This window comes from Strigops habroptila, chromosome 2 (assembly GCF_004027225.2).
Source record: "Strigops habroptila isolate Jane chromosome 2, bStrHab1.2.pri, whole genome shotgun sequence".
Taxonomy (NCBI): Eukaryota; Metazoa; Chordata; class Aves; order Psittaciformes; family Psittacidae; genus Strigops; species Strigops habroptila.
In genome coordinates, this window is record NC_044278.2 from 111768973 (window position 1) to 111795640 (window position 26668).

Below are 26668 nucleotides of genomic sequence, written 5' to 3' on the forward strand. Positions count from 1 at the left end.
GCCATTTTAGGGATCCTTTGGCCTGCTTCCCCTTGAGCGTATCACAGCAGACAAGAATCTGTCTTTATGACAGACTGGTCCAAAGCCCTGTGGGATCTTTCCAATGCATTTGCATTTTGCTCCTAAATCTGTTCCTACAGACTTGGTGCCTGTGCAATTTCTTATTCGTGTTTCTTACTATCAGGTGAGACTTGTCTCATTTCAACATAATCTCATGTCCAAATTAGCCCTCCAAGCTCCTCCACTCAGCAGAAGAACAGGGACACCTCCAGACTCACCCCATCCGTTTCAGAGGCCAGACTTGAGCAGTAACCCTCTAGAGGCAATGAGTTGCCTTCACTTCGTGAACAACAGGTTGAGCCTGGGTGACTTGAGTAGATACTCAACTTTATAACGACATGAAGTGAATCCATTTCTGGCTCTAAGATGGGACAATACATAACTCCTGCCCATTGCATGTCTAGGAAGGCAGGGACTGGTGGGCCTGGCTGTTGAGATGGCTGTCTGAATCACTCAGCACTCTCTTGGTTTAGATGCCATAGTAATTGCGACACCTAATTATCCATGTATAGTAGGTGGTCCAAATAGGAGTGCACAGCAAGGCAGCAGATGTGGGTTGCTGCTGTCAGATTAGATTGAGATTAGATAAAGTTAATTAACACTTTATTTTCATTAGATTCAACTCTGATTAGTCACACAAAAATTATTGCAGAGAAGCAGGGCAGAAATCAAGAGGCACAGCTAACATCCTTGTTATTAAAATCAAGGAAACATTTTTAAAGAGCAAGACCTTGCTAGAAAGGGGCTATTCCCTGAATTTGACACCTCTTAGGTCTGGAGAACAAGATGAACTTGGAAAGAGCACTTTACCATGCCAAGCAACTACTTCATAAACCTGCCCTTTCTAGCCCTACACGTCCCAAGTGATCTAATTCACACAATCATACATATTCCAACACACATTTGAGGTACTTTATGCCATTGGTTAAAACTCACATTATTTCCCATCATATCACTTCTGTATTTGTAATAACAAGGGGGACACAGTATTTTAGAGATGTTTTATCAAAATGCACATGAATTCTTCTGTGTCAGTCTCTTCCTGTTGTTTGAATCCACACAGTCTACATAGGCTTCTTCAGCCTGTAACATCTGATAAACTTACCAGAAACTTTTATGTGGCCCAGAGGGAAGGTCACATGCAGGAGCAGCCTGTAAAGCAGCCTTTGGGTAAAATCTATTTCTATGCAAGATAGCACAAACCAGTGAGCCGAGTAAATCCCATTTAAACCTTATTTTGAAGTTAAAGGAGGCATATGCTGTCTGTTGCCCAAGAATGAATCCAACTTTTGCTTTTTAGGACAGGGAAAAGGATGTCAGAGTTCAAGATAGTTTTTCAGTAGAGCAAATATGCAGGCTTGGAGTATCTAAAATCCAAAATAATCCAAACTTGTAATAAATGAACAGTTCTCTCTTGTCAGGACTGCAAAGGGATGACCTCTACAGGCCAAGCCAAGTCAAACCAAGCCAACTCCTTTTTTTATTTACCTCTGTGCTGTCTAACCAAGTATTTACGGAATGTAGTACAACTCACAGAATCAGTTCATTTAGTTCATCTGGTTTCTCCTTTGCTTTCTCTCCTTGTAAGCACAGTTAAGTGTTGGGGTTTTATAAGGTGTTTCTAGTTCAGTGTTTTGTGTAAGCTGTCCGGTCCGTAACATCTCAACAGACATTGCAGATGCCTATGAAAGGCTCCTTACTGTACTTATATCTTCTCAGCCCTGCCACCAGGCAGTGAGAAGTACATATTCTGTCCCCTGAAAAGCCTGATAACAATAAATTGATTCCTTTCTTAGTTTATGTGTTTATTAGCTTCTGTGACTGTGACCATCAGGATGCTGAACATCTTCATTCTCAGTTCTGCTTGCTGTCTTGTTCATGGAACGTATTCAGGCTCTACAAATTGTTGCAGAAAAGCTGAGCAATGTAATGTTGACAAAGGATTTCTATATTAGTTGCTTCTAAAGATAGTACTACCTGTATATTTTTAGTATGTGCTATGAGACTGAGGAGGAAAAGGGCTGGTGTAGAGAACACAGTGGCAGTGGGGGAGGCAGTGAAACAATTCCTCCTTATAGGGGTGAGAGGCTAGGTGCCAGTCAAAGCCAGGCTATACATTCAAGAAAGCAAAGTTCACAGTGAAGTTTATGTCATCTGCGGTTTTGATGACACATGAAACAAGGACCCAAGGACCTCTCCAGACAGAATAGCAGGAACATGGAAAACTTAAACAAAACATTTAGCTACGGCCACATTTAGAAGCAGAAAAGAGAATGTTTTGCTGCCAGGATGTGCTTACTACTGCTTGTGGTAACTTAATTGAGAAGTCATTTTAGATGAAAGGATGAGAGAAAAGAGAAAGGTCAGCTCACTCTTCAAGCCATGGACCAAGTTCCACCTCCATGCAAAGGTGGGGCCAGAACTTGAATCTCCCCAATGCCTCTTCAAACGCTTTGCCAGCAGAAAAGGCTGTGTCCCCCATAGCAAAGCCCAGGGCTTGTCTGGCAGGGGAGACAGCATGAGTGTAACAGGCTAACCAGAGAGACCCCTAGTCCTTGCACTGTGGGGTACTGAACTTTGCTATTTCCCAAGTGTGGGAAATGCCACAGCATAATTAGAGGATGATTTGTAGACACAGGCAATTGCATTTGGGTTTTCCTCTCCTGAAAGCAAGCAGGACAGTGATACCCTGTTCACCTGTTCTTTTTCATACATGAGTAGGTCTGTTTAAAAACAGGGATACAAAACAGGTTTTCACTGCTCTTGCACAGGAATAACGCAAAATGAGCAGAAGTCCAAGAAGGTTTTTGTTGGCACCAACTGCCCCATTCTTCAGAGTTGCTCGTTATCTGGTAGCTGGCATAAGGCAGGCTCTGGATAGTCTGTTATTCTTTCCCACGCTGCAAGATTTGGGCAGTAAATAGCTTAAATAAATGCCAGAAGTATAATTCTTTTTGACTTTGTCTGATTTAAAGAAGCCTTTCCTCAGATAATTCCTCTCAGGCATGCTGTCCAAGGCAGGGCTAGTCCCTGGTGGATCAAGCTACTCTGACCTCTGTAGCTGGCTCCATTTCAGCTTTCTAAAGATTGGAGGCAAAGAACAGAAGAAACAACTCACTACATCCAAGTACTGTTGCACCTTTCTTTGAGCTCAATGAGATGCCAGGCTCTCCTTGAAAGGCCTGTGCTATTATACAATGGTAGTGGCCCTCTGTCATCTTTGATTAATCTTTTTTCCCTCTGAAGCCAGATAAAAAAGTAACAACCATGCAGCATTGCCATGTCCAGTAATGCTGCCAGAGGGGCAGTGAGGCAAAGTATAAACTCCCATGATGGAGATCCTGGCCAGGCAAAGAGCTAAACTCTGCAGGGGTGAAAGTGGGATTGGGTGACCTCTGTCACAGAATAATAGAATAGTTTGGGTTGGAAGGGACCTGTAAAGGTCATCAAATCCAGCCCCCCTGCAATGAGCAGGGACATCTTCAACTAGACCAAGTTTTTCAGAGCCCCGTCCAGCCTGACTTTTGATGTTTCCAGGGATGGGACATCTACCACCTCTCTGGGCAGCTTGTTTCAGTGTTTCATTACCCTCATTGTAAAAATTTCTTCCTTGTATCTAGCCTGAATCTCCCCTTGTCCTATTGCAACAGGACTTACTAGAAGTGTCCCCGTCTTTCTTATAAAGTTGATCTTCTCTTACAGTGGGAAGGAGTTCACTCCCCCAGTTCCTGCCTTGTGCTCCATCCACTCGAGAGGTGTGGGAAGAGAGATTGCCAGTGAAGACTGAGGCAAAAAGTTGTTGAGTACCTCAGCCTTCTCCCTGCCCATCATTACCAGTTTGCCAGTTGTGTTCATCAGGGGGGTTACAGTTTCTTTGTTCTTCCTTTTCTGGCTGACATACCTGCAGAAGCCCTGCTTATTATTCTCTGTGTCCCTGGCCAAGTTCAGCTCCAGCCATTCCTTGGCCTTTCTGACCTCATCCTTACACAACTGGGCAGTGTCCCTGTGCTCTTCGCACCATACCTGTCCCTGCTTCCTCTGCCTGTCCGTTTTCTTCTTGCCCTTTAGTTTGACCAGCAGGTCTCAACCCATCCATTCCAGTCTCTTGTCTTCCTTTCCTGATTTCTTACACCTGGGGAGGGAGAGATCTTGTGCTTTATGGAAAGCACCCTTAAAGATCTGTCAGGTCTGTTCTTCTCCCTTGATCCTGAAGGCAGTTTCCCAGTGGCTGTAATGACTAGCTCCTGGAAGAGATGGAATTTTGCACTTCTAAAATTGAGGGACCTGACTTTACGCTTCGACTCACCCAGAGAAGAAGTATTCTTCCTGCTGGGATACCCAATAAAACCACATTGCTTCCTACATCTTGAATTCATAGTGAAAAATGAGGCAATCCTGGAAGTGCTCTTTAGGAAAGCTGTGTTTTTACCTTTTCATGAAAATGCTGTTGGCACAGATGGATGAAGAATAGGTAGATTTGTCAAACCCTCAGGCTGCTGTGGCCACTGGCACCATTGTCTCACATTCATCCAGAGAGGAAGAGGGGATGGCAGGAACCTAAGGTTTATGTCAATTCCTGAAAATTAATACCCATCCAATTAAGTTGTTTTATAACAAAGAAACTGATCATTATAAAGGAAGGAGAGGGCCCTTCAGCAAGAAGAAGGAAGACCACAGTTGAGGTTGTGTTTTAGGGACTCATTTAAACCAAGCAGATGGGCAGTCAGATCTGCTCCGTTGAACCCTGCGTTGTTTACTCACACCCATGTGCCAGGGCTGTCACAGTGGGGACATGATTTATTGTCCCCTCACCCCTTTGGTGCCCAGTGACACTTGGCCCCCACCCCAGGTGCTGATTTTGGTTAGCATCAGTCATTGTACCGGGATGGGTAACTTGGAACAAAGAGATTTGGTCCTACCACGGGTCCCAACAGAGGCTTTAATCAGCACACGGAGACGCAGGTCAGAGCCATTCTTCACACATTGCTTTTCAGTACTTGGCGTTGTCTTCCATCAGAGCTCAGAACTGTTGGTTTAGAAAGCAGATCCCAAGAGGCTTTGGTTTAAGGATGCTATGTTCTTGCTGTGTATTCACAGCAGGAGGGCTTTGATCTTAATATGTGTCTCTGACAGTCATGTCACCCATGTTGTGTCCATTTGTATTCAAGCGTTTGGTCCCAGTGATGTGGTTTTTCTGTTGCTGTTGTTGTTCTTTGTGTTTAATTATTTTTTCTTTTTTTCATTAAATATTTTGTTCAGGTTGCCTGTTCCATCTGCAGAAAAACTGGCATTTCATGGTGTTTGCTTTGCTTTGGTTCATTGCTTGAGGAAAATTTTCACATTGTGTCATCAACCTTTTTTTTTCTTTTGTGGTTGTTATTTAGAAATGACACAAATGTGTTTAAACTACAGACAATTAGTAGGGAGGGTGAATCCTATATGACGAGGGATATGCAAGGTTCAAAGAAAACCTAGATAAATGCCAGTGGGAAAAGTTAAGGAAACTAGAGAATAGCATGGAAAACAAGAGGATAAAAAATTTACAGTAATTTCCTATAGAATTTTGCATTAGTGTTTATGATGAAGAAGAAAAGGCACAAACTGTTTCCTTCTATTTCCATTAGATCTGTTAGAAAGTAATAGATTTGCAAATGCAGCACCAGTGTTGACCTGATCTTACAGTGACAACACTGGGCAGGTTCAGGCCTGGAAGATGGCTGCATTCACACAATGTTCTCCTGAGCTTTATGTCCCTCAGGAGGGTTTATCTTTGAGAACAAATGGTGGGCTTAGAAAAGAAATATTCCACGCTTAGCTAGTTGACTATGCACTGCTCCATGAGATCTTAGCAGCCCAGGTCTCCTCAAGCTCGGGACCTCTGGACCACACTCCCCTGTATGGTGGCCATGTGCTCTTGGGCTAGTGGGACTGTCAGAGTTACTTCAGGGGGAAACATGAGGGTAAGGCATGAGGATGACAAAGAACCACATGTTATATGTAAGCCTCTTATGTGTAAGACTTCAGCGTTGTTTTTAGCACTTTTCTGCAAACTGGACATTTAAACATAACCATGTATGTGCAAGAGTGACACCTATTACTGAATTCATCCAATGCTTCCTCGTACAGGACCCTGATTTTGATTACTTATAGTATTTCTAAGTGGGCTGAAATTTTCCATGCTCTGTATCAACCTCAGGCTAGATAATTCTGGGGAAAGATAATAAACATATGGCAATGAGACAAGAACATTTAGATGAAAAACGTATATCTATAGACAGATAATATATGCCCACACCAAAGATACAGACAGATAATCACAAGTGTCTAATTCAGTCAGTGTAGGAAGTTTTCACTGCCTCAACTGGCAATTACCACTCCTTAGCGGAAGCACAGAGCCTGTGAGCGTGCACATACCTTCTCCTTAAGCACTAGGCATAAGAGGTCCACTCACACCAGCTCTTGTTTTAGATAGAGGAGTGGCAGTTTCTTAAACCTCTCTAATTTGGTTTCCTGCAATTGTGAGGTGATAAACTAAAGGGCTTGGCATGTTGCAATGTGGATATTACAGCCATTGCAAATGATAATGCTGAAGTAGAACAAATCATTATGTGTCTGATCTTGTCAAAAACCTGATAGGAGTCTTCATCATTCATGCCTGTTGGCGTGGTTGTTAGAGCATGAGACATTTAAAACCAGAGCTCCACACAGACCTCAGGATAGTCTTTGCCCAGGTACATTAGCAGAGGCTTTTTGCTGGTCTATGGACGAGGAAAGTATATTGTTCAGAAGGTGCAGGCTGAGGTCTCTCCAAGCCAAGAGTGCCACTGTGCCCCTGTGGCTGGATGGAGACCTGGGAGGAAATTCTAGCCCCGTTGAAGTCAGCTGGAGTTTTGCCATCAACTTCGATGGAGCCAACATTCCTGTTCTGATGCAGACATTTCACAATAACCTCCTCTGTTGAACTTTCAACACGTGCATGTTATTTTCATTACAAATAAACAAAATCTTTCTAAGATGCAGACCTTCGTATATACTTTATGCCAGTAGATGACATTAAAAGTTCATCACAGTACACGTGGTAAAATACCAATAATCCATCCTTGCAAGTCTCTGGGAAAATTTCTGACGTGAACAAATCCCTTCTAGGTTGTTTTGCCTCAATATACAGCAATCAGATGTACAGCTGAGGGTTTATTATTTTTGCAGAATGCACATGCATTCCGAATTTGCCGTGCTCAGAAACAGAGACAAGACGTTCATCTGTGTGCTTGGCTTTGGGAAAAGACATCTCTGTGTGCGGACACGGGCCCTGGTACAGCGCAGACAGGAAATCTGCCAGACTGCCTCGGCAGGAGGCTGCCTCCAACACGTGCAGCAAGGAACAAGAAATGTCTTAATGATTAATCACTGTCAACCTTTGTTCTTGTTAAAGACTTGATTGTCGGACAAGGCTTGTAATGAGGCCCTGTTCCTGGGTCTGTTGCTATGTGATTGTGCAAGTGCTGAATCTGAGCCTCGGACCCGGCAAGATGCAGCTCCCATTTTGCCCAAGTCTAAGGCATTGGGGTGGGAATGTCGTTGTAAGACTGCCTGCTAGTGGCTATAGGGTGTGCAGCTTTCCAGCAAGGGATTATGGCAAGGCTACACATAAATCACCAAAGGCTGAAAGTCAGTTCACAAGGATCTCAGGAGTGAGCAGCTTCCTTGTTAGCACTGAAAAGGCAAAGTGCCAGAAAAGGTTTCTATTAAGAACTGCACAAATAACTATCCATCAAAGTCTCTTGCTTGTGGTTTCTCACCAATAGTGGGGATTGATCACCCATTTTTACCTAGGAGATTGCACACAATGTCCTTTTCCACTATTTTTATGTATGATCTTTTGCAACACTGAGTAGCAGAATTACTACCTATTTCTGAAAATAGTTCCGAAGTCCACCTAAATTTCAGCATGTGTAAAAAACCAGACCTTTTTAAAAGCCTGGCTCTCCCAGTGAGAGCTGCAGCAGTTGAGTGTGCTGAAATACCTATCCCTCTGCATGTGGGTATCTATCTGCTGCATCACTGCGTATCCAAACCTATTGCTCCAACAGGTGACTCACATACATGAGGCTGCAGAAGTCAGGTGTGTGCTCCCTACTGTCACAATCGTTTCCAGCTCCATAGTGTCTGAAGGGATTCATCCACATTTCCTCTTTGAGCTCCATCACTTGGGTTGTTGGAGGAGTGACACAGCATTTGCTTCTTTTCCCTGGTTGGATGAAGGCATAAGTATTCCTGGCAGACAGCCTGGGCTTGTGAAATTGCAAATGCTGGTGTCCGTGATTCCTTGTGTATGTGCCTTGGAAACTTGGTTGGCCCTGAAATTTTATGTCCTGAGAGCTCAGATGTTCACAGGAGAAAAACACAGAAGATGGTCCCATGTGGCTGAGCCAACTTCTTATAAACACTCTGCAAAATTACTGAAGGGAAATACTTTGCAGCTTTCACCCAGCTATATCTCTGGATATTAGACACAGCAAAACCATGTCTTGGGATCTTGCAATATTCAGGTTTTTCAAACACTATTTCTACATATGAAAGCAATCTTGCTGGAATGTATAAAAGTACTCTCTGGCAGGGTATTAGGAGAAATTCAACCTATAATAGTATCTTCTGCATGATTAACTTGAGAGGCTTTTAGGTCACTCTGTATAACATCCTTACTTAGAAAGTGATCCACTGGTGCTTGGCAGATCAAGGGCTGTTCACACTCACTCTTCCAGGCATCTTACTCAAGTGTGACTAGAAGCATCTAAAATGAGGAGTGTAAGGGAATGTTCTTATCATCTAATCTGGGTTCCTAACTTAGTTGTCTAAATTAGGCATCTAGGGCCTAATTATGCATCCTGGTCCCTCTGTACAGTGAAGGGAGAGCTCCAGCATGCTGTTTAGAGAGAATCTGATCGAAGTTTTTGGTTAGAGATCTGAACTTAGAAGAGACTCACATCTATGCTGTATGCTGTATGTTTACAGGGGCATGTAGTGATAGGACAAGGGGGAATTTCTTTTAACTGAAAGAAGGTAGATTTAGATTAGAATTTAGGAAGAAATTCTTCAGCAAGGATGGTGAGACACCGGCACAGGTTGCCCAGAGAAGCTGTGGCTGCCCCATCCCTTGCAGTGTTCAAGGCCAGGTTGGACGGGGCTTGGAGCAACCTGCTCTAGTGGAAGGTGTCCCTGCCCGTGGCAGGGGGTTGGAACTGGATGAGCTTTAAGGTCCCTTCCAACCCAAATCACTCCATGATTCTATGTTCCAGACATGAGAAAACATTGAATGAGTTTGAGGTGCTCAGAAGATGCTGTTTTCCACCCTCATTGGGCTGTTATGAGCAATAAGTCAAGGGAGAATTGACCCACTGGGCTGGGTGTGTTTCTGCCCAGTCTGTGTTATTTCCAGCCCTGATACATAGATCAGATCCTCAGGTGCTGCAGATCAGTGTAACCTCAGGAGCTACTTGGGGCTCCCACAGTGTACACTGCCACAGAAGGAAGCCCTCTGTGCTCCAGTCAGGAGTGGGAGTTATTCCTAAAACTAGGAAAACCCTCCAGCTTTTTCACTATAGCTAAAAGAGCTCTTACTCGACAGGCACTCTGCCATGGTCCTGCTGGAGTTCTGTTTTCTTGTCTGAGGCAAGGACACAAGCAAGCAGTGCTTGGAGTTCAGATATCCATGGAAACCCCAGCGTTTAGCAGAAAGGGGTTGGTTTTGCTTGCATTAGTTGTAGCAGAAAAGAGGTGGCTCAGAAGGTGGCTGGTGGGTGCTAAGATTGGCTGTTCAATGGAGCACCCTGTGCTTGGCTTCCTAAAGTTGCATGAGTGAGATCAGCTCTTCTCATTAAGACTGGTACTTGGCTTGGCCCTTGGGTCTGCTGGAGAACCTCAGTTTCTGGAATTCTTGGGCTGCGGAAAGGAGCATGCCCCAAAAAGGGCAACAGAGATGATATCCAGACAGATCCTAACCCACTGGTGGGGTGTGAGGGAAAGGAGAAGGAGAAGGGAGGGGAAAGTGAAAAGGAAAATGAAAGGGGAAGGGAAAAGGAGAGGGAAAAAGAGAAAAAGGGAAAAGGAGAGGAAGGGAAGGGAAGGGAAGGGAAGGGAAGGGAAGGGAAGGGAAGGGAAGGGAAGGGAAGGGAAGGGAAGGGAAGGGAAGGGAAGGAAAGGGAAGGGAAAGGAAGGGAGAGAAGAGAAAGAAGAGAAAAAGAAAAGAAAAGAAAAATAGGAAAGAAGAAAAAAGAAAAGAAAAGAAAAGAAAAGAAAAGAAAAGAAAAGAAAAGAAAAGAAAAGAAAAGAAAAGAAAAGAAAAGAAAAGAAAAGAAAAAAGAAAAGGAGAAAAGGATTAAAGAAGGAAAGTCTATTTCAGAAAGTTCATGTGTGTTAGAAGCCAAAACCTCCCTTCATTTGTATGAACACAAATCAGCTGCAGCAGGGACAGTGAAAGGCAAACTCAGTCTTAAACGTTTTGGTTTGCTGCTAATTTAAACATTTGAGCATAATGTTCTTTGTGACGCTTGCGAACAAACACCCCAGTTGTGTTACCAGCTCTGAGGAGCTTTCACCAACTCTGCCTCTCGTAGGTTTTACATCTCACTCTAACATCAGGGAACAGGGTGCCACGCACCTGCTTTGCATTTAGAGCATCTCTGTGCTGGAGTTCTGGCACCAGCTGAGCAGATGGGGGCCTGTGGTGCTTGGTGAGCACTAGCTGAGCCCTCGACTGCTTCTCCTTGCCTGGCTAGCACTGGGCAGAGCCCTGCAAGAGCTCCAGCTCACCTGCAGGGCTGGAGGACAGTGCAGTAAGTGGAGCAGGAGCTGGGAGCAGACAGACACTTGTACCTGTCAGAGATGTGATGATTCCAGCCCATCCCTGACACCCGAGTGCAGGGATGTGCTCCCACTGTGTCACCTCCTTGGAAGCAATGCTGAAAGAAGGTTCCCTTCCCATGCGGGGAAGCAGCATGGTATGACCATGCAGGGAAGCACACAGGGTTCTCTGGCTGGAGTGATGCTGGGCTGCCCTTACAGCCTCCTGGGCAGAGGCACCCCTGGGTGAGAGGACACTCATGGCCCACTCCAGGCTTTCTTTGGTCACGGGTTTCTGAAGTTAAAGTGCATAAACCACAGGCATGGGAGCTCAGGAATGAAGTTCAAAAGGCCACCGGCAGCTTTAGATGTGTGGAGTCATAGTAAAGCTGCTTCAGTAAAGCCAAGCTTAGAGCAGGGTGAAAGCGGGCTAGCTCCAACCCAAATCTGCCCTTCTCAGCAGGGGTGTTGGGAAGCGTGCTTTGTCCAAGCGCAGGGGAGAACCCCACGTCCCTGGCAGCGGTGTAGCCCTTCTGCCATCCGATCTGCAGTGATGAAGCACAGGGTGAGAGATGGGCTCGGTAGCACTGTTTCATGAAGGGTCAAACTGCTGCGCAGCTAATCCCCTGATTTATTAGGAAACTGTTCTTTCTTCTCCCATCACATCGCTGCCGATGGAAGAGCAGCAGGCAGAAGTAACACATTGTAGATTCATAGGCTTGCACTGACATTTCATGAACAGCAGAGAAAGGACCAAATGCAAAAAAAGAACCCAAACGGGCTCCAAGTTGATGATTTATACTGTTTTCTCAGGGTCTGTTTGCCAAGCAGCTGGTGTTTTGTGCCAATTGCTGTTACAGAAGAGCTTTCTTTGATAGGTGCCATGAATGGACACTGCACAGTTTATCTTAAAACAAAATCCCTCCCCACAGCTTATATGGGCTGACAGGGAATGAGGGAGAGAAAAAGTTAGGCTTTGTTGGGGTTTTCTTTGCACAGGACTATGGAAGCACATTTGGGGGAGCCTGCATTATCTGTGCAAAAACACAACAGATGAATTCTATTAATGGATGTAACATGTGGCTGGGTTCAAGCTAGAGTTGTCATTTGAATATAGAAGTCAAAGCCAATTTATTGTAACATATTTTTCTTTTCAAAATATTTTAAGAAAGACAAAAAAGTTTGCGCAACAACTTGGCAAGCAGGTCTGTTGAGAGGAAGGAGGTATTTTCTATCTTGCAGCTAACATAAGGGCTGAAAAATGTGGCAGTGCCGAGCAATCCTGGATTCCTTCTGAGAACTGAGAGAAAGTGTGCAGGATATAATTGTGTAAGAGCCCAATAAATTCTGAAGGGTGGGTTTGTAACACTGCCCTGGGGGCTGCAGGTGGCTCCAGAAGAAAGTAATGGGTTTTATTTCAGGAACAGTCATCAAATACTGTATCTAGCCAGCTATGCACTCGTGTGGCCCCATCTAAAAGCCACAGAGCTATTTTAAAATAGAAATACCCATACAATCATTGCATGTCTTCCATGGCAGATGGTAGAAAGATAAGTTGGATTAGTTTGTAGTGTGTGTGTGTTATTGTGGGTGTGCGAAAGCTAAGGCACAGAAATGAGCTTCCCTGGAGCTTGCAAAGTGATGAGCATCAATGCCCCATGGTCTTCAGGGCATGGGTAGGCTTCACCTCACCAGTCCTTGTTTTGCTGTTGGTCAGTCCGTATTTCCCTGGATGCCATGGTTAGAAATGGCCATGGAGCAGAGCTTTAGCTAGGTAGCAGACCAGACCCCGGCACTACACCTTGTTATTGAGAGAACCACTGCATAACAGGGAGCATCAGAACCCAGCTGTGGATTCCTGTGTGCGGGGCAAAAATGCTGCTGCATCTATAGACAATTTTGTGGTTAGGTTCCTATGGTGAATTGCAACAAAGTGGAGTCAGAGAAATGATGTTTCTCATAACTGTTGAGACCTCCCCAGTGTATCCTATTTTCTTTGCAGCTGGGTGGCTAAGGAATACCTGACTATCAAGTGTTCCAACACAGGCTGAGTATTTTTGTGTGTGACTGAGAAAGCTACTTCCTAGATTTGGTAAAGGCCCAAGTACCAAACACTGGTGGAGCAAGTAGACAGAAAACGTATTGCTGCCAAGGAAAACCATAGCTAGAAGAAAATGAGTAGCATATTGTCATCCCATGTTTGTTCTCATCCTATATGTCTGTGGTTTGAGTCCCCATTGCCCTCTGAGATGACTTTTTGCTATCCCTTCCTCAAGAAGCTTCACACAGGGAAAAGGAAGCGGATCTAGATCCATCATGAAGACCAGGGAGACCTTGAAGCACTCTTCAAAGTCCTGTCCAGTTACACATTTGTTTTACCAAGGAAGTTGATAAACTCTAAGCCTACTTAATCCCACCACTAATGGGAGTCCATTAGCAGCCTCTCAGAGATTGCTCTTGTCAGGGAGGTAATGGGGCGAATGAAAGCAGCGCCATTCACCCCACTGGGAAGTAATAACGCTTCTGTGTTTTCCAAGAATAGATGCCACTTCTAGCAATGAGTCTAACTTCTCACTGCTGCTCACCAGATGGTAGGAACCAGCAGACGCCGAGTTGGTTCCCTTGTGGTCAAACAAACTGCCATAGGGCCCAATGCAAGTTTCCTGAAGGATCCCCAGCACAGCCCCGTTACTTCTGTTAATGTTTCTCAGGCTCCTGGTACAACATTGAGGTTTTCCACTGGAACCACCTGGCACATCTTCAGAGCCTTCCATGAGGGATGCAGTTACTCAATCTCCTTCTTATTTTGACAAAGCCTTTATAATGGTCACTTGTCCTAAGAGCCTGTGGTCTGTGTGTCCTGTACTGGAGCTAATTGCATAAAAAGGATTATTTCCCTTTCTTGATGCTTGTTATTATTTTCATCCTTCACAAGCCATTTCTTCTGTTTCAGGATCAACACTCTGTGGTAGGCCAGGGAGCTGGCCCCACTCCAAGCTCCAGTTCTTGCTCAAATCCAAACACTGGAAGTGGTTACATGAACTCATCCCAGCAATCAATGTTGAATCAGCAACTGATGGAAAAGAAACAGGCTCTGCAGCGGCAAATGATGGAGCAAAAACAACTCCTTCTACAGCAGCAGATGTTGGCAGAAGCCGTAAGTTTTCTAATTTCTTCTTTTACATGGAAAAGATTATCGTAGAAACAATAGAAAAGAAAGCTAAGACAGGGAGAAGAAAGCCCCCAAAACTTTGAGGTCATTTTGGCAATGCGTAGACCTTCTAAAGTGTGCCTCATATTTTTCAGCACTTTGCTTAGCCCTTTTGAAACCTTCTTCAGTTTATATGAAACAACTCAAGTATCCAAGCTACTGTGGTTTCGTTATGAGAACAGTCTAAGCATATGCTTAATTTGAGGCATATGAATATTGTCAGTGGTTTTCTTTGCAAGATAAGCTAAGGTACATTGCTATGCTACTGCAACCACAGAGGAAAGTTGATTTCCAGGCTTTGCAACCTAGGCAGCATGGTATGAAGTGCCTGTGTGGAAACAAGGATCAGGTACCTTGATTTTAGTGTTCAGCCCAAGTTTGTATGCTTGGCTGGGATCATAGATGAGTCCTCCTTTCTCTGTTCTTTTTGCATTTCCAGATATTTACAGCCAGTTGTTCTCTCTCCCTTGGTATCTGAGGCACCAGCTGGGAGTTTCTGGTCATTTTATGAGGCATGGGGGATATTTGTGGTCTTGCTGGCAGTGATGAGTGCTAGAACCCACTAATTCAGTTCCACTAAACAGGCATTGCCATTGATACTGCATGAAGTGAGTCAGCTGAATGTGGTTCATGGTCCATCACCCATGGCCAGTGCAGTGGGGCAGAGTCCCTGCTGCCAAAAGCAGTAACACGTGCCCTCTGCATCCTTGTATTCACTGTTCCTTGGTAGTCCTGCTTGCCAAAGCATGGAGAAGAAGTCCTAGAAGACAAGCTGAGCGTGATAAGTCCTTGAGGCAGGCAGAAAGCAATGTGGGAGCCCTGTGGCAGCTGGGGAAGGGCTGCAGGGAGGATGCTTTGTTTCCCCCAGACTGCAATGGGAACACACCCCAAGCCTGTGGCTTATTTACCGCTATCTGCATCTCTCAGCCTACAAGGCAGACCCATTCATGCTGGCCTTACATTTTGAATCCAAAACTTTCTTTTCTCTAGAAAGATGTAGACTCAGAAATACTGACACATTTAATTAATGCCATTCACTAATTAAAGAACAACACAAAACTGCAAAAACATTCGTGTTTTTGTGGGCATGTTTTCAAAACAAAAATTATTCAGTTTTTTTATAGAGAGTATATTTTTGTTTACAAATTTATTTCCATTAAAAAAAAAAAAAAAAACCAAACAATTTGAAAGCTTGTGTTTGAAATGAAGGATTTCATTTATCCAGAGAAGTTGTGGCCTCATCACTGGAAGTGCTTGCACTCCCAGTGTAAGAGTAAAGGCAGCACCATGTACATGTACGGGGAAGCACAGGGCAATGGTCATTGGCATGAAAACCAACCAGCCCAGCACTGCCCTCTCAGTGGTTTTAAGGTAAATTATGCCAGACCGAAAAACAATACAGCCAGCAGAAAAGCTTTCCATACAGACTTCAGTGGGTGAGGGCAGAGGTTCCCAAATGCATCTCCTGTGCACCAGAGAGGGTGAAAGGAAGGAATACTTCAGATTTGTATGTACTGAGAAAAGAAAGAGGTGGGCAAACACAGAGCCAGGAAAGCATAAAGAAAAGGAAAATAACGTATTTCTACTCTAATCCTCTAGGAGAAAATAACTCCACAAGATCAGCTGAACAGACACTTGACACGACCACCACCAGATTATAAAGACCAAAGAAGAAATGTGGTCAACATGCAACAAGCAAACCAATATCCTGGTAAGTGCCCATGGGCTAAATAAAGCTATTTCTTTCCTTCTTTGCTTCCTTCCTTCCTTCTTTCCTTCCTTCTTCTCTTCCTTCCTTCCTTCCTTGCAGCTGTAAGACCATCCTGGGGAGCCATGCATGCACCAGGTCCTTATTTTCTGGGTATCCATTTACACCTCTGCAGAGGCAGCGGGGTGGTGGCTGCTGCTCTCCTGTGCTCTTTACTTTACTGTCCCACACCACCGAGAAGTGCTGATGTATGATCTGGAGAACCAGCTTGTGGTCCATCCAGGCTAATGCTGCATCTCTCAGGCATGGGAAAGGAGGGGCTGGTACTCTTCCCGTTAGCACTGCCTGGGGCAGATGTGCACCCAAATACTTGATATTGAGGTGTCCTCTTGACTATGCAGCCTCACCCCATCCAGATAGCTTCTCTCATGTACATGGTACATCTTGCTTAGAGACTGAGATGAGAACCATCCCTCCCTTTAAATGGCAGATCATGTACAGCATGAGAATCCTCATACTGATTGTACTGATGTACCTTGCATGACAGCATCATGGGCAACCAGAGCAAACAGACCTTCTGGTCTGTTCACTATGCCACAGTCAAGGCCTCAGTGCTGCATTCATTAGATCAGTCAAACAGTGGAGTAAAAGCTCCACTGGGCAGTTTCTCCCAGAACTGCTCAGGGCAGAAAATGCCCAACACTTCAGGACTAGTCCTTTGTTCCAGCACTTGTGCCCTTGCCTCCTTGGAGTCTAGTTTTGGGAGCACAGGACTGCCTGTTTCATGCCTTTCATGCTGTTCACCTTGCTGGTTAGCTGGAGGCTGCTCTGAGAGCAAAGGCAGAGTAAGGGGAAGATGCTGGGGAGAGAGAGGAGGTGGGGGAAATGCAGCAGATGGATCAAAGGATGTTCTTTATACTGCAAAGCGTCTGTGCATGTAAGTATAAAAAGGATTCTTCGCCTTCTAGTGTATCTTTTTATACAACACACTGAGGGAAAAAAAAGGATGTTTTGGTTTGTTTGTTTTTTGATAACTGTTGGCTCTGCAGATTCAGCCAAGGATCTGAGTCTTTCCTTCCTACCTATCATTTGTAGCAACGCTTTTTCAGCTTCTGCCATGATTTTAATGAGTTCCCAAGTGCAGCTTGCTCACATCCTACCCCTCTGCCCAACATCCTGCCCCTCTGCTGGCCATGGCACCAACAGCCTGGCTACACATGGAAGGGCTGCTCAGGCAATGTTCGTGTCTTTCTTTGCTCTGTTTACAAGTTCTAGCAGCAACAACCTTGCTGCAGTCTTGAAACTGCTGTTTTCTAATGGGCCTGAGTGTTTATCACCTTCAGTAAATTTGCACAAGCATCACTGATGCAAGGTAATAACCCATGGTGAAGGCAGAGAGAGCCCTGCTTACTGGCTTGGTACCTCTGCGATCATAAAACAAGTGCTTTGGCAACCCCAGCAATTTGCTGGGGAATCCTGTGATTTGGTGTGTTGTTTAAAGGTTCATTCCTGGAATCAAATGATTAACTGAGACAGTCAGCCTCACCTCTGTGCCTGGCAGCATCATGGAGCAGATTCTCCTGGAAAGCATGCTAAGGCACATGAAAAACAACGAGGTGGTTGGTGACAGCCAAAGTGGCTTCACTAAGGGGAAATCCTGCCTGACCAATTTGGTGGCCTTCTATGATGGAGCCACGGAACTGATGGACAGGGGCAGAGCAGTTGACGTCATCTACCTGGACTTGTGCAAAGCGTTCGACGCTGTCCCGCATTACATCCTTGTCTCTAAATTGGAGAGACATCAATTTGATAGACGGACCACTCGGTGGATAAAACCTGGCTCGATGGCCACACGCAAAGAGTTGTGGTAAATGGCTCGATGTCCAGTTGGAAAACAGTAACAAGTGGTGTCCCTCAGGGATCGGTGTTGGGACCTGTCTTGTTCAACACCTTTGTCGGCGACATGGACAGTGGGATTGAGTGCGCCCTCAGCAAGTTTGCTGACGACACCAAGCTGTGTGGTTCGGTTGATACGCTGGAGGGAAGGGATGCCATCCAGAGGGACCTTGACACGCTTGTGAGGTGGGCCGATGCCAACCTTATGAAGTTTAACCAAGCCAAGTGCAAGATCCTACACCTGGATCATAGCAGCCTTCCAGTATCTGAAGGGGGCCTACAAGGATGCTGAGAGGGACTCTTCATCAGGGACTGTAGTGATAGGACAAGGGGTAATGAGTTCAAACATAAACAGAGGAAGTTTAGGTTAGATATAAGGAAAAAGTTCTTTACAGTGAGGGTGGTGAAGCACTGGAATGGGTTGCCCAAGGAAGTTGTGAATGCTCCATCCCTGGCGGTGTTCAAGGTCAGGTTGGACAGAGCCTTGGGTGACATGGTTTAGTGCGAGGTGTCCCTGCCCATGGCAGGGGGGTTGGAACTAGATGATCTTAAGGTCCTTTCTAACCCTAACTATTCTATGATTCTTGGCTTTTGCTTAAAAACAATCCATTTCTAGTCCAAGAGGGAAAATGGAAATTACTGCAGCCACATCTTTGAAAGGCTCCAAAATAAGTAGATCACCATTGTTATGTGGCTTTTCTTGTTGTTCTTAATCTGATGGACTCTTTGCCAGTCTTGTGGTATTTGGAGCCCCATCTCCTGGGTTTGAACCATGTGGGATTGGCAGCACTTGTCCATTCAAATCTGCAGCCCCTGCTGAGTGAGCCCAGAGAGGACAACAGCTCTTCGGGACAGCCTGGGAGAAAGGGCTGTACTGGAAGCTCAGCAGCAGAGCTACCAGATGGAGCGATTAGGAAACTCTTGCATAAGGGAAGAACAGCAGGGAATCTGTTCCTTTTTCTGGGAATAGATTTGCTCAGGTCATGGAAGAAGAGACAAAAAGTTGAATAAATTAACATAGGGGCTCGGTGACACTTGGTTAAGCATTTTATTGCTATCTGCTTTTCACCATAGCACCATGGTGAAAGAAACCCCAAGACAAGAGCAGGTGAATCGGGCAGGGAAGGCGTTTCTGGGAATGGCTGCAGCCTGGGGTGCCCAGCTGCTGAACACAGCGCTGCCAGGGAAGTGTTTCTTCCCATCTGGAAGAAATCAGAACGGAAAATATTTGCGTTAAAAATAAAAAAGGATAAAAATAGCAATACAAAGAAAGAGGAAGCTTTGCCTGTTGCACAACAAGTACAACCCACGTCCCGACCGCTTGTGCTCTTTAAGAAGCATGGCATTGGCAGGGCAGTGTGATGGTAGCCCTAGGGCCACCCCAGGAGGGGCTTCATGCCAGCGGCAAGTGAAGGGACTCCGCAGACTTGTAGTTCAGATGGAGGGAGAGAACCAGCTCTCCCCAGATGTCTGTTCCAGGTCTTTTGAAACATCACTGATTCCTGTGCTGGCATAAGGGAGCAAAGAATCAGGGCCTCCATCTCTATCACCCCTGCGGAAAGATGTTATAGTATTGCCAGAAAGCAGTCAAGCCACTAGCAAAGCCAAAGACAGGGCTAACTGTGAGCTTGTCTGCTGAGCCCTGATTGTGAGAATCTGATGGTCCCTGTGGGGGTAAAACCAAGTGGATCCTCATAGCATCTCCTGCCACAGGGACTGCCCAGCGTGGGGACTGAATTTAGGTGCTTAAGTTAGTACAGTTAGATTGTCTATAGCGAGTGTCTCCAGCTTAGCTCCAGTTGGTGGGAAAGCCTGCCTTCCAGGATAATGTGAGCTTCTTAAGATGGACCTCTGTTTATATTGACTTGGAACAAGCAGCTCTGCTTGTGGAGTCATGCTTAGTGTTAATAATGATTTAGGAAGAGAGTATTTTTAAGTACTTAAAAAGAAGGAACCCTTTGCATCCATTAATAAATGAAAATAGCACATAGATGTATAAAAATAATGCAGAAAAGGCAGGAATTTATGGTAATTTTTTCTTCATTCTCAGTCTGAGAGAACTGAACATCATTATGGTGAAATTTCAACAGGAACAGTATATTAAACAGCTGTTCCTAAACATAGACTCTTTAAATATGTATGCGCATGATTTGTCTTCAAGACTTCTGAAAGAGCTGGCTGAGAGGTTCTCCAAATTCTTAATGTCACTCTTTATTTAGTCATGAAACTCCAAGGAAGACTGCTAATGCCATGCCAAAAATGAAAAGAGTTAAGTAGGTAATCGCAGCCCTAGTGACCAAATGCAGAGCTCAGCAAAAATACTGGGGAGCTGATACAGCCTGAATAAGGAAGAATTGGGAAGGGAATATAATTAGTGTCAGGCAATATGGGCTGATGTACAAGAATCTTTGCAAACCAGCGGGGTATGTTTTTCAATGAAACCGCAGCTTTGGCTGATAACAGTAATAGTTGTTCCTTTCATGTCCTTTAAAGCATCTGACTTCGTACTGCCTGTTGTGGTTAAAAAAACAGAGTTATACAAAATCAGCATAACACATAAGGAAATGGCTGATAGGTCTCCAGATATCACTTTAAACAGGCCGTGTGATTTCAACCAAAAGACAAACACAGTCAGAAATGATGCTGAACAAGAAAACAAGAGCTTACTTTACATCCATCCTGGAGATGTGCGACAGCTCCTTCTGTGACCAGCTGTGATGGGTCTTGAAATACCCTTGAAATCAAATGTTGAAAACTGTCAAGTTCTGAAAAGAGGTTAGAAGGATTGAAGGACTGGAAGACGTGCCACACACTGAGACAATGTATCTGGAGAACGGTGCAGGCATGACCTGTGCAGTAAGAAGGAATTGATGATGGACCAACAAATCACACAGACTAATACAAGAGTGACAATGAAGTCAAAGTTAGTCAAATTCAGTGTGGTTTTGTTGTATATATGAAGGATCAAACCAAGGCAGTGTCCCATGTCCAGCAATTGCTAATAGTTGCTATCTACAAAATAGCAAAGCCCCAGGGCTGTATGTTCCTCCATTCCTCCTCGGGGGGAGGCTCAGGGAACCCGCAAAATGTGGTGGTACCTGTGTAGCAAGCCTATCCAACAGCTCTCACACTTTGGGAGCCACCCAGAATGGTACAAGAATATAGCTTGTACGTCAAATGTGGCAAAGATTTCCTTGTTGAGCCACACATTGGGTTAAGAAACATCTTTCATTTGCCTTGAACCTGACTTCTCCTTGTAGGGCTTGTACTGGAAGCAACAATAGCAAAGGGAATTAAACTGTGGAGCAGCTCATTGTGTGCTGAGGCGGGGTCTCCACAGTGCCATCTACACTGGCTGTGTTCAGAAACATTTGGTCTTCTTCAGCCAATCTCTCAGGGATTAATTCAGAACCTTGCACTGCATAAGCAATCAGCTTACATTGCATAAATGACTTATTGTGGCCTCAAAACAGAGAGTATGTAGCTGCAAATCTGCCACAGAAGCGAGCTTATGTGAGGTTTGGAGGCTTTTCTTGTGATTCGTTGGCAGGTGTCAGCTACAGGGCAGAATGGCTTCATGTAGGCCAAACCACCCTTTGGATGATAGGCATCTTTAAGGCCTTGAGCAAGTTCATGCAAGTCCTCTGAAGAGCGAAGTATCTTCTTCAAGAAATTCTGCTGCTAGAAAACTGTTTTTAACCTATGAATGGCACCACACATGGATGCTCTTGTTTGTTTTAACGCTTTTGTTTTCTCCTTTGCAGGTGGTTCACCAGCAGTGAGTATGAGCTCCAACAACATGTCCTTATCCAACCCAATTTCAACTCACAGCATCATGACCCAGAGCTCCAGCATTATGTCCACCCCTGCTGGGACCCGAATGCCTTCTGTTCCTGCCACTCGGAATATGGGCTGCTATGGGAACCTTCCTTGCAACCAACCAAGTTCATACAACGTGAGTTCAGGAATGAATCAGATGCAGCCACACAGGAACCAAACTCAAGTCCTGCCCAGTCAGAATAACCCCATGATGTCTCGACAGCAAACCATGGCGCAGGGAAACAACGCAGCGGCTTTTGGGACGGGGTCGGTGGTCAACTCACAGCAAGTGAGGCCAAGCGTGAACCATGGAGCCACAGGTATCCCCGCGCAAAGGCCGGCCAACGTGATGATCACAGCTACTGCCACTGCCCAGAACTGGGCGCCGCAGGAAGCTGCAGTGAAGCAGCAGGATGCACTGAAACCCGCAGGGGTCCGTTTCCCCGCTGGCACTCCGTATCCTAACCAGTCTTTACAACGCAGCGTAGGCAACCAGCATTTTCCTCAGCGTGCACTGGCACCTCCTAATCAGTTAACAGCAGGAGTCCAAATGAGGCCTCCTCTAAACCAAATGCAGCAGACTCTAAATGGACAATCCGCTGGCTCACTACGAGGTCTCAGCATAAGACCTAACCAGCTGAGAGGACAGACTGTGCCCACCTTGAATCAGCCAGGAACAAGTATGACACCTCCGTCATCTCTGCCGTCAACCAGTTTCACATCTACCAACCAAAACTCCCGGGCTTACCAAGGAAGTGACCATGGCAGTGACCTAGCATTTGACTTTCTGAACCAGCAAGGTGACAGTATAGGACCTGCACTCAACAGTGACTCAGACTTTATAGATTCTTTACTGAAAACGGAACCTGGTAATGATGACTGGATGAAAGACATCAACCTCGATGAAATTTTGGGGAACCACTCGTAAGTGACAGTACCAAGGGTCAACCAGATGAAGAGGCAGTAAGGACATTAGCTTTCTCTTTAGATGCCACCAACCTGCTTTATTAATTTACACTCCAGTGACTGGGCTGTCCTTTAAGATACCATGTAGGGCGACTGCCCTGTTTGAAGAGTTGCTCTAGGAACAAAACTGAAGTCTCCCTGATGAACGATAACATAAGTGATATTCAAGCCTGCCACAAAGGAGTGAGAGCACGTGAAGGGTATGTTCCCCACACCGGTGCCTAGCACATTGCAAACCAGTTCTTTTCAAGGGAGCTGCATGGAGAAGCATGTTTAGCTTCCCACACACGCAAGCACCAGACAGTGGTTGTGGAACATCATTTCTCTGAGTGCAGAGTACGAGCCCAAGCGGTCCAGAGCTCTTCAGCCATCACATTCATGGCCCTTAACTTCCTCAGGACTACTCAGCCCTCACGGCATCAGGCCCTGTGTAAATCTCATTGTGTTGCAAAAACTGTTCACTTCTACACAGTACAAACTCACATGTGCTTTCCCAATGATTTTGTTTTAAGCCCTCTATGTTTTGTAGCACACAAAAGGGTAAAAGTGGTCTTGTCCAAGGGAAGAAGGAAACAGATCATCCAGTGTGTTACTCGGTGTGCTCTAGAGTTCACTTCCTCCCTTTCATCAGTGCTTGCAGCACGTATCAGAGGACGCTACTGTCCTGCCAGCAGCACAATCGTTTTGGGCATTGAGGGAAACATGAGATGAACTACACGAAAGCTCAGGATCCTCACTTTGCCACCTTGCCCTACCGCAGGGACTCCAGTGACTTAATGGACAACTTAAGTGAGAAGGGTGCTCATGGTTTGACCCTTACCAACTACTTTCCCAGTCCAGCTTAGAGGAAGGCAAATGCATGAAGTGGCTCAGCTAAGCTGCTGTCCTCATCTTAGCCCCAGGCAACTGTCACATAGTTCAGGCCGGTCCTCTTCTACTGAACAGGTTTACCCCAGCAGAAATGCCAGCATCTCTGTCTGAGAGAGGTTACAGTTCTGATTGCACAGCATTCTATCCCTCTTTCCATTTGCCATATGGGGGGAGTTGGAAGAGGTCCAGTGGTAGCCCAGGTCCCCACAGCCTCCATCAAGCAGAGTATGAGTGGCTCAGCCCCTGAAACTAGCATGAAATCACTTACAACCACCTGGGTTACTCACAGTAGGAGGCTGCACTAAGCCACATCTGTGCATGTAAATGAAACAGTTTGGGGCAATATTTCTGGGTGCTGGACAAAATCACCTGCTCTGGGTTTGGGGATGGCCCAGCTAAACAATTTCTGTGCATCATGAGGGGGTTAATCCTAGGCAAGGACCATTGCCATGGACAGTCGTCAGCAACCTTGCAGCCACCACAGACAAACAGAGCAGAGCAGTGAGGATACAGGTTGTTCCATACCTCTTGACCTCGGTGCCAGGGAATAGTCTCAACCATGTTAAAAGTTTCTCCTATGAACTTGGTCAGTAAGGACATCAGAAGGAGGTGCTGTGTCACTGTAAAACAGCTCTGCAGTGAGTCAGACAGGAGAATTCACAGAAGGGAACAGATCTTACAATTCAAATGAAAATGCTGTTCTGTAAAATGATGTGGTGTGATGTCTTTTACAGCCTCCTCTGAATTAGCTAAAACGAGATGTGGCAAAGGAATACAATGCCTGCATTCACATGCCTCGGTGCCAAGAGGCATTGCTCTACCCCGTGCAAGTTCTTTATTCATCCTTGTTAGTGGCACTGGGATGAGTAGGCTACTTGACAACAGCCTCTGCACTTATCTGACCTAGTTCTCAAGAGAGGCTTTAATAAGGCTTTTCCAGTCATTTCACTCTGTCATTTTATGTGGGCACAATTGTTCATGATGTTTCAAGAAGCTGGTGCACAAACAAGCACCAGCACCTCCAGGAAAGGTGTAACATGGGCATTTAGCTAGATGTGCCAGCTGAGGTGGGCTTGTCCATGACATGCTTGTCGTAGGAAGGACAAGAAAGCCTGTTGAAGAGTCCCTTCTGCTGCCCCAGCTAGTGATGGTTGCACGCCCCTGCACTGGGTAACGTGGTGGCTCAGCTGCCCAGACAGCTCCCTCTTGTCTCCAGTTTTGGCTGGGGGCACATGGTCCTTTTGATATGACAGTACAAGTCTTTCCAAGTCTTTAAAGAGCTTTTCAGCCCAGGTCACTAGTGCCCCACCTCAGTTTGGAGAGACACAGATGCACTCTAACAAATGAGTCCCCAGTTAACTGTGCAAAACTAGACTGAAATAGCAGCTACATCAGTTCAAAGTGGAGGGAAAGTCGGCTCATGTGTCTCATACAGAGGCACACACCACGTCCATGAGCAGGTCAGCACTGACTGCCGAAGCTCTGGTAGGAACAGACAACTGCGATGACACTAAGGCCAAGGCTGAGTTGGTATCATCCTGAGCAATGAGCACTGAAGTCAGGTAACTTCAACTACCCTCACATGCCATTGAAGAGCCCACCACTGATTTCTGTATTAAGACAAGATTGTTTTCCAGATCCTCAAATGATGTAAAAAAATTGTTCAGCTGAGGAGCTGGTCCCAAGACTTCAGGATATCATGCGGTGGTGGATTCAAAGCTGAGCTTTGCCCTGTTGGCCTCAGCATGGAGTAAAGAAGACACTGGGCTGTGAGTGCCATTCCTGGGATCAAAATGTCATCCTGCCTGAAGTAAATTCTACAAAGGTAGAGGCCATTTGCAGTCCTGATGCATTTGGAATGTGAGCTCAAAAGACTCTTGCAACCAAAACTTGAATCCAGTATCATTTCTTCAGAACACTTGTATCTGAACAGAGCTAGTGTCTTTTTTCTCTTTCTTTGCCATGGCTAAGTGCACTACCCTTATAGTCTATTTTTCATCATGGACTGGGCACTCTTCACAGTATTGGGTTGTAAATATAAAGAATTATTTGTTTTGTAAACTTTTGTAAAAAAAAATACCAACCAAAAAGTAATAATATTTTGGTAGGAATAATAAAAATCATATTATTTGGGTTATATTTATACATATGTGAAATAAATATACTATCGAAAAGTTGTATTTTATACAAGAAGTCAACGGTTACCTTTTGTATTCTATATACAAAGTTTTGTATGATACGATTGTTTATTTTTATCTGCAGACTTCAACTTTGGATTTTGGGGGAGGGCAGAATGGGATCGTGGTTCAACAGCTGGGTCTGACCCCAAGCTCACCGAAACCAATGGAGTCTTTCCATTGCCTTCACAGGGCTTTGAATCAAGCCTTTAAATCGCCTTCAGATATGTTTGACATCTGAAGCTCTCTGGAAACCTCAACATGAAAACATTCCAGGTTTCAAATTTTTTCCCTGAAAAAGGCTTTTATTATTAATGTTATTATTATTATTGTTACTATTATTGCAGCTCTTGGGAGGCAGGTGGGACCTATGTAACTGTCATGTCCTTGTTGCATGTATGTCTGCTTTATATTTTCCCCATATTATAAACCAGTGTTTCTCTATACAGACTGAAAGGAAAAGTTGCTGTACAGAAATGTTTGTGTTTATGCATTTTTACATGTGGCTGTATATACCTCCTAGTACTATGCAGTGACACTTATTTGACTCCATTTATTTTTCACCTAAACATGAATAGTATGTTTTTCAGTAGCTATCAAAACTCTGCCAAGTAAATCAATCAAAATTATCCCAAGTGTCTCATTTCTTAATACGGACTTTATAATGAATGTCTGTTTAGTCAACTGCTGGTTTGTTCTGAGTAAATTAAAATTGCAGTGATATTTTAGGAGCGGGGTGAGAAAAATGTGCATCTGGCAGCTTCTGGGAGCTCCGTCTGCCTCTTTGCAGGAGAGCTGTGATGTTTTCCTACTGACTGAAGACGTGGTTTCATTACCCGCAAGGGTTAACAAGTAACACATGGTATTTTAGCTCCTGGTGAATGGGTTGGTGTTGTCTTACAGCACAGCGATTTCCTATGGGATCCTGATAAAGTTAAAGCAGAGAGCTGCGTATCCCAAGAGCTAAGTACCCCGGGAGGGCTGGCTAGGTCCCCAGGCCTATGCCCTGCCCTGGATCATACCCTGGAGATATTGCCCCTCTCTCCCCAATAGCAGAGACCCCTAATGAGAGGCCAGAAACCAGACAATGGGCTTCTCCTCCTTCCCTCCCTGCGTGCCTTG

The 26668-nt window shown here is 45.1% G+C and overlaps 1 protein-coding gene across 2 annotated transcripts in view; it reads left to right on the top strand.

The window, feature by feature from the left end:
* The window catches only part of MAML2 (mastermind like transcriptional coactivator 2), a 214794-nt gene extending 188617 nt beyond the window's left edge, over window positions 1-26177 (top strand). For both annotated transcript variants that reach the window (XM_030475828.1, XM_030475827.1), the window contains 3 exons: window positions 13853-14056; window positions 15710-15821; window positions 21479-26177. In XM_030475828.1, the coding sequence (XP_030331688.1) occupies window positions 13853-14056; window positions 15710-15821; window positions 21479-22461 (1299 nt within the window). In that variant the 3' untranslated portion in view covers window positions 22462-26177. The remainder of the gene's footprint in view (window positions 1-13852; window positions 14057-15709; window positions 15822-21478) is intronic.
* The last annotated feature ends 491 nt before the right edge of the window (window positions 26178-26668 follow it).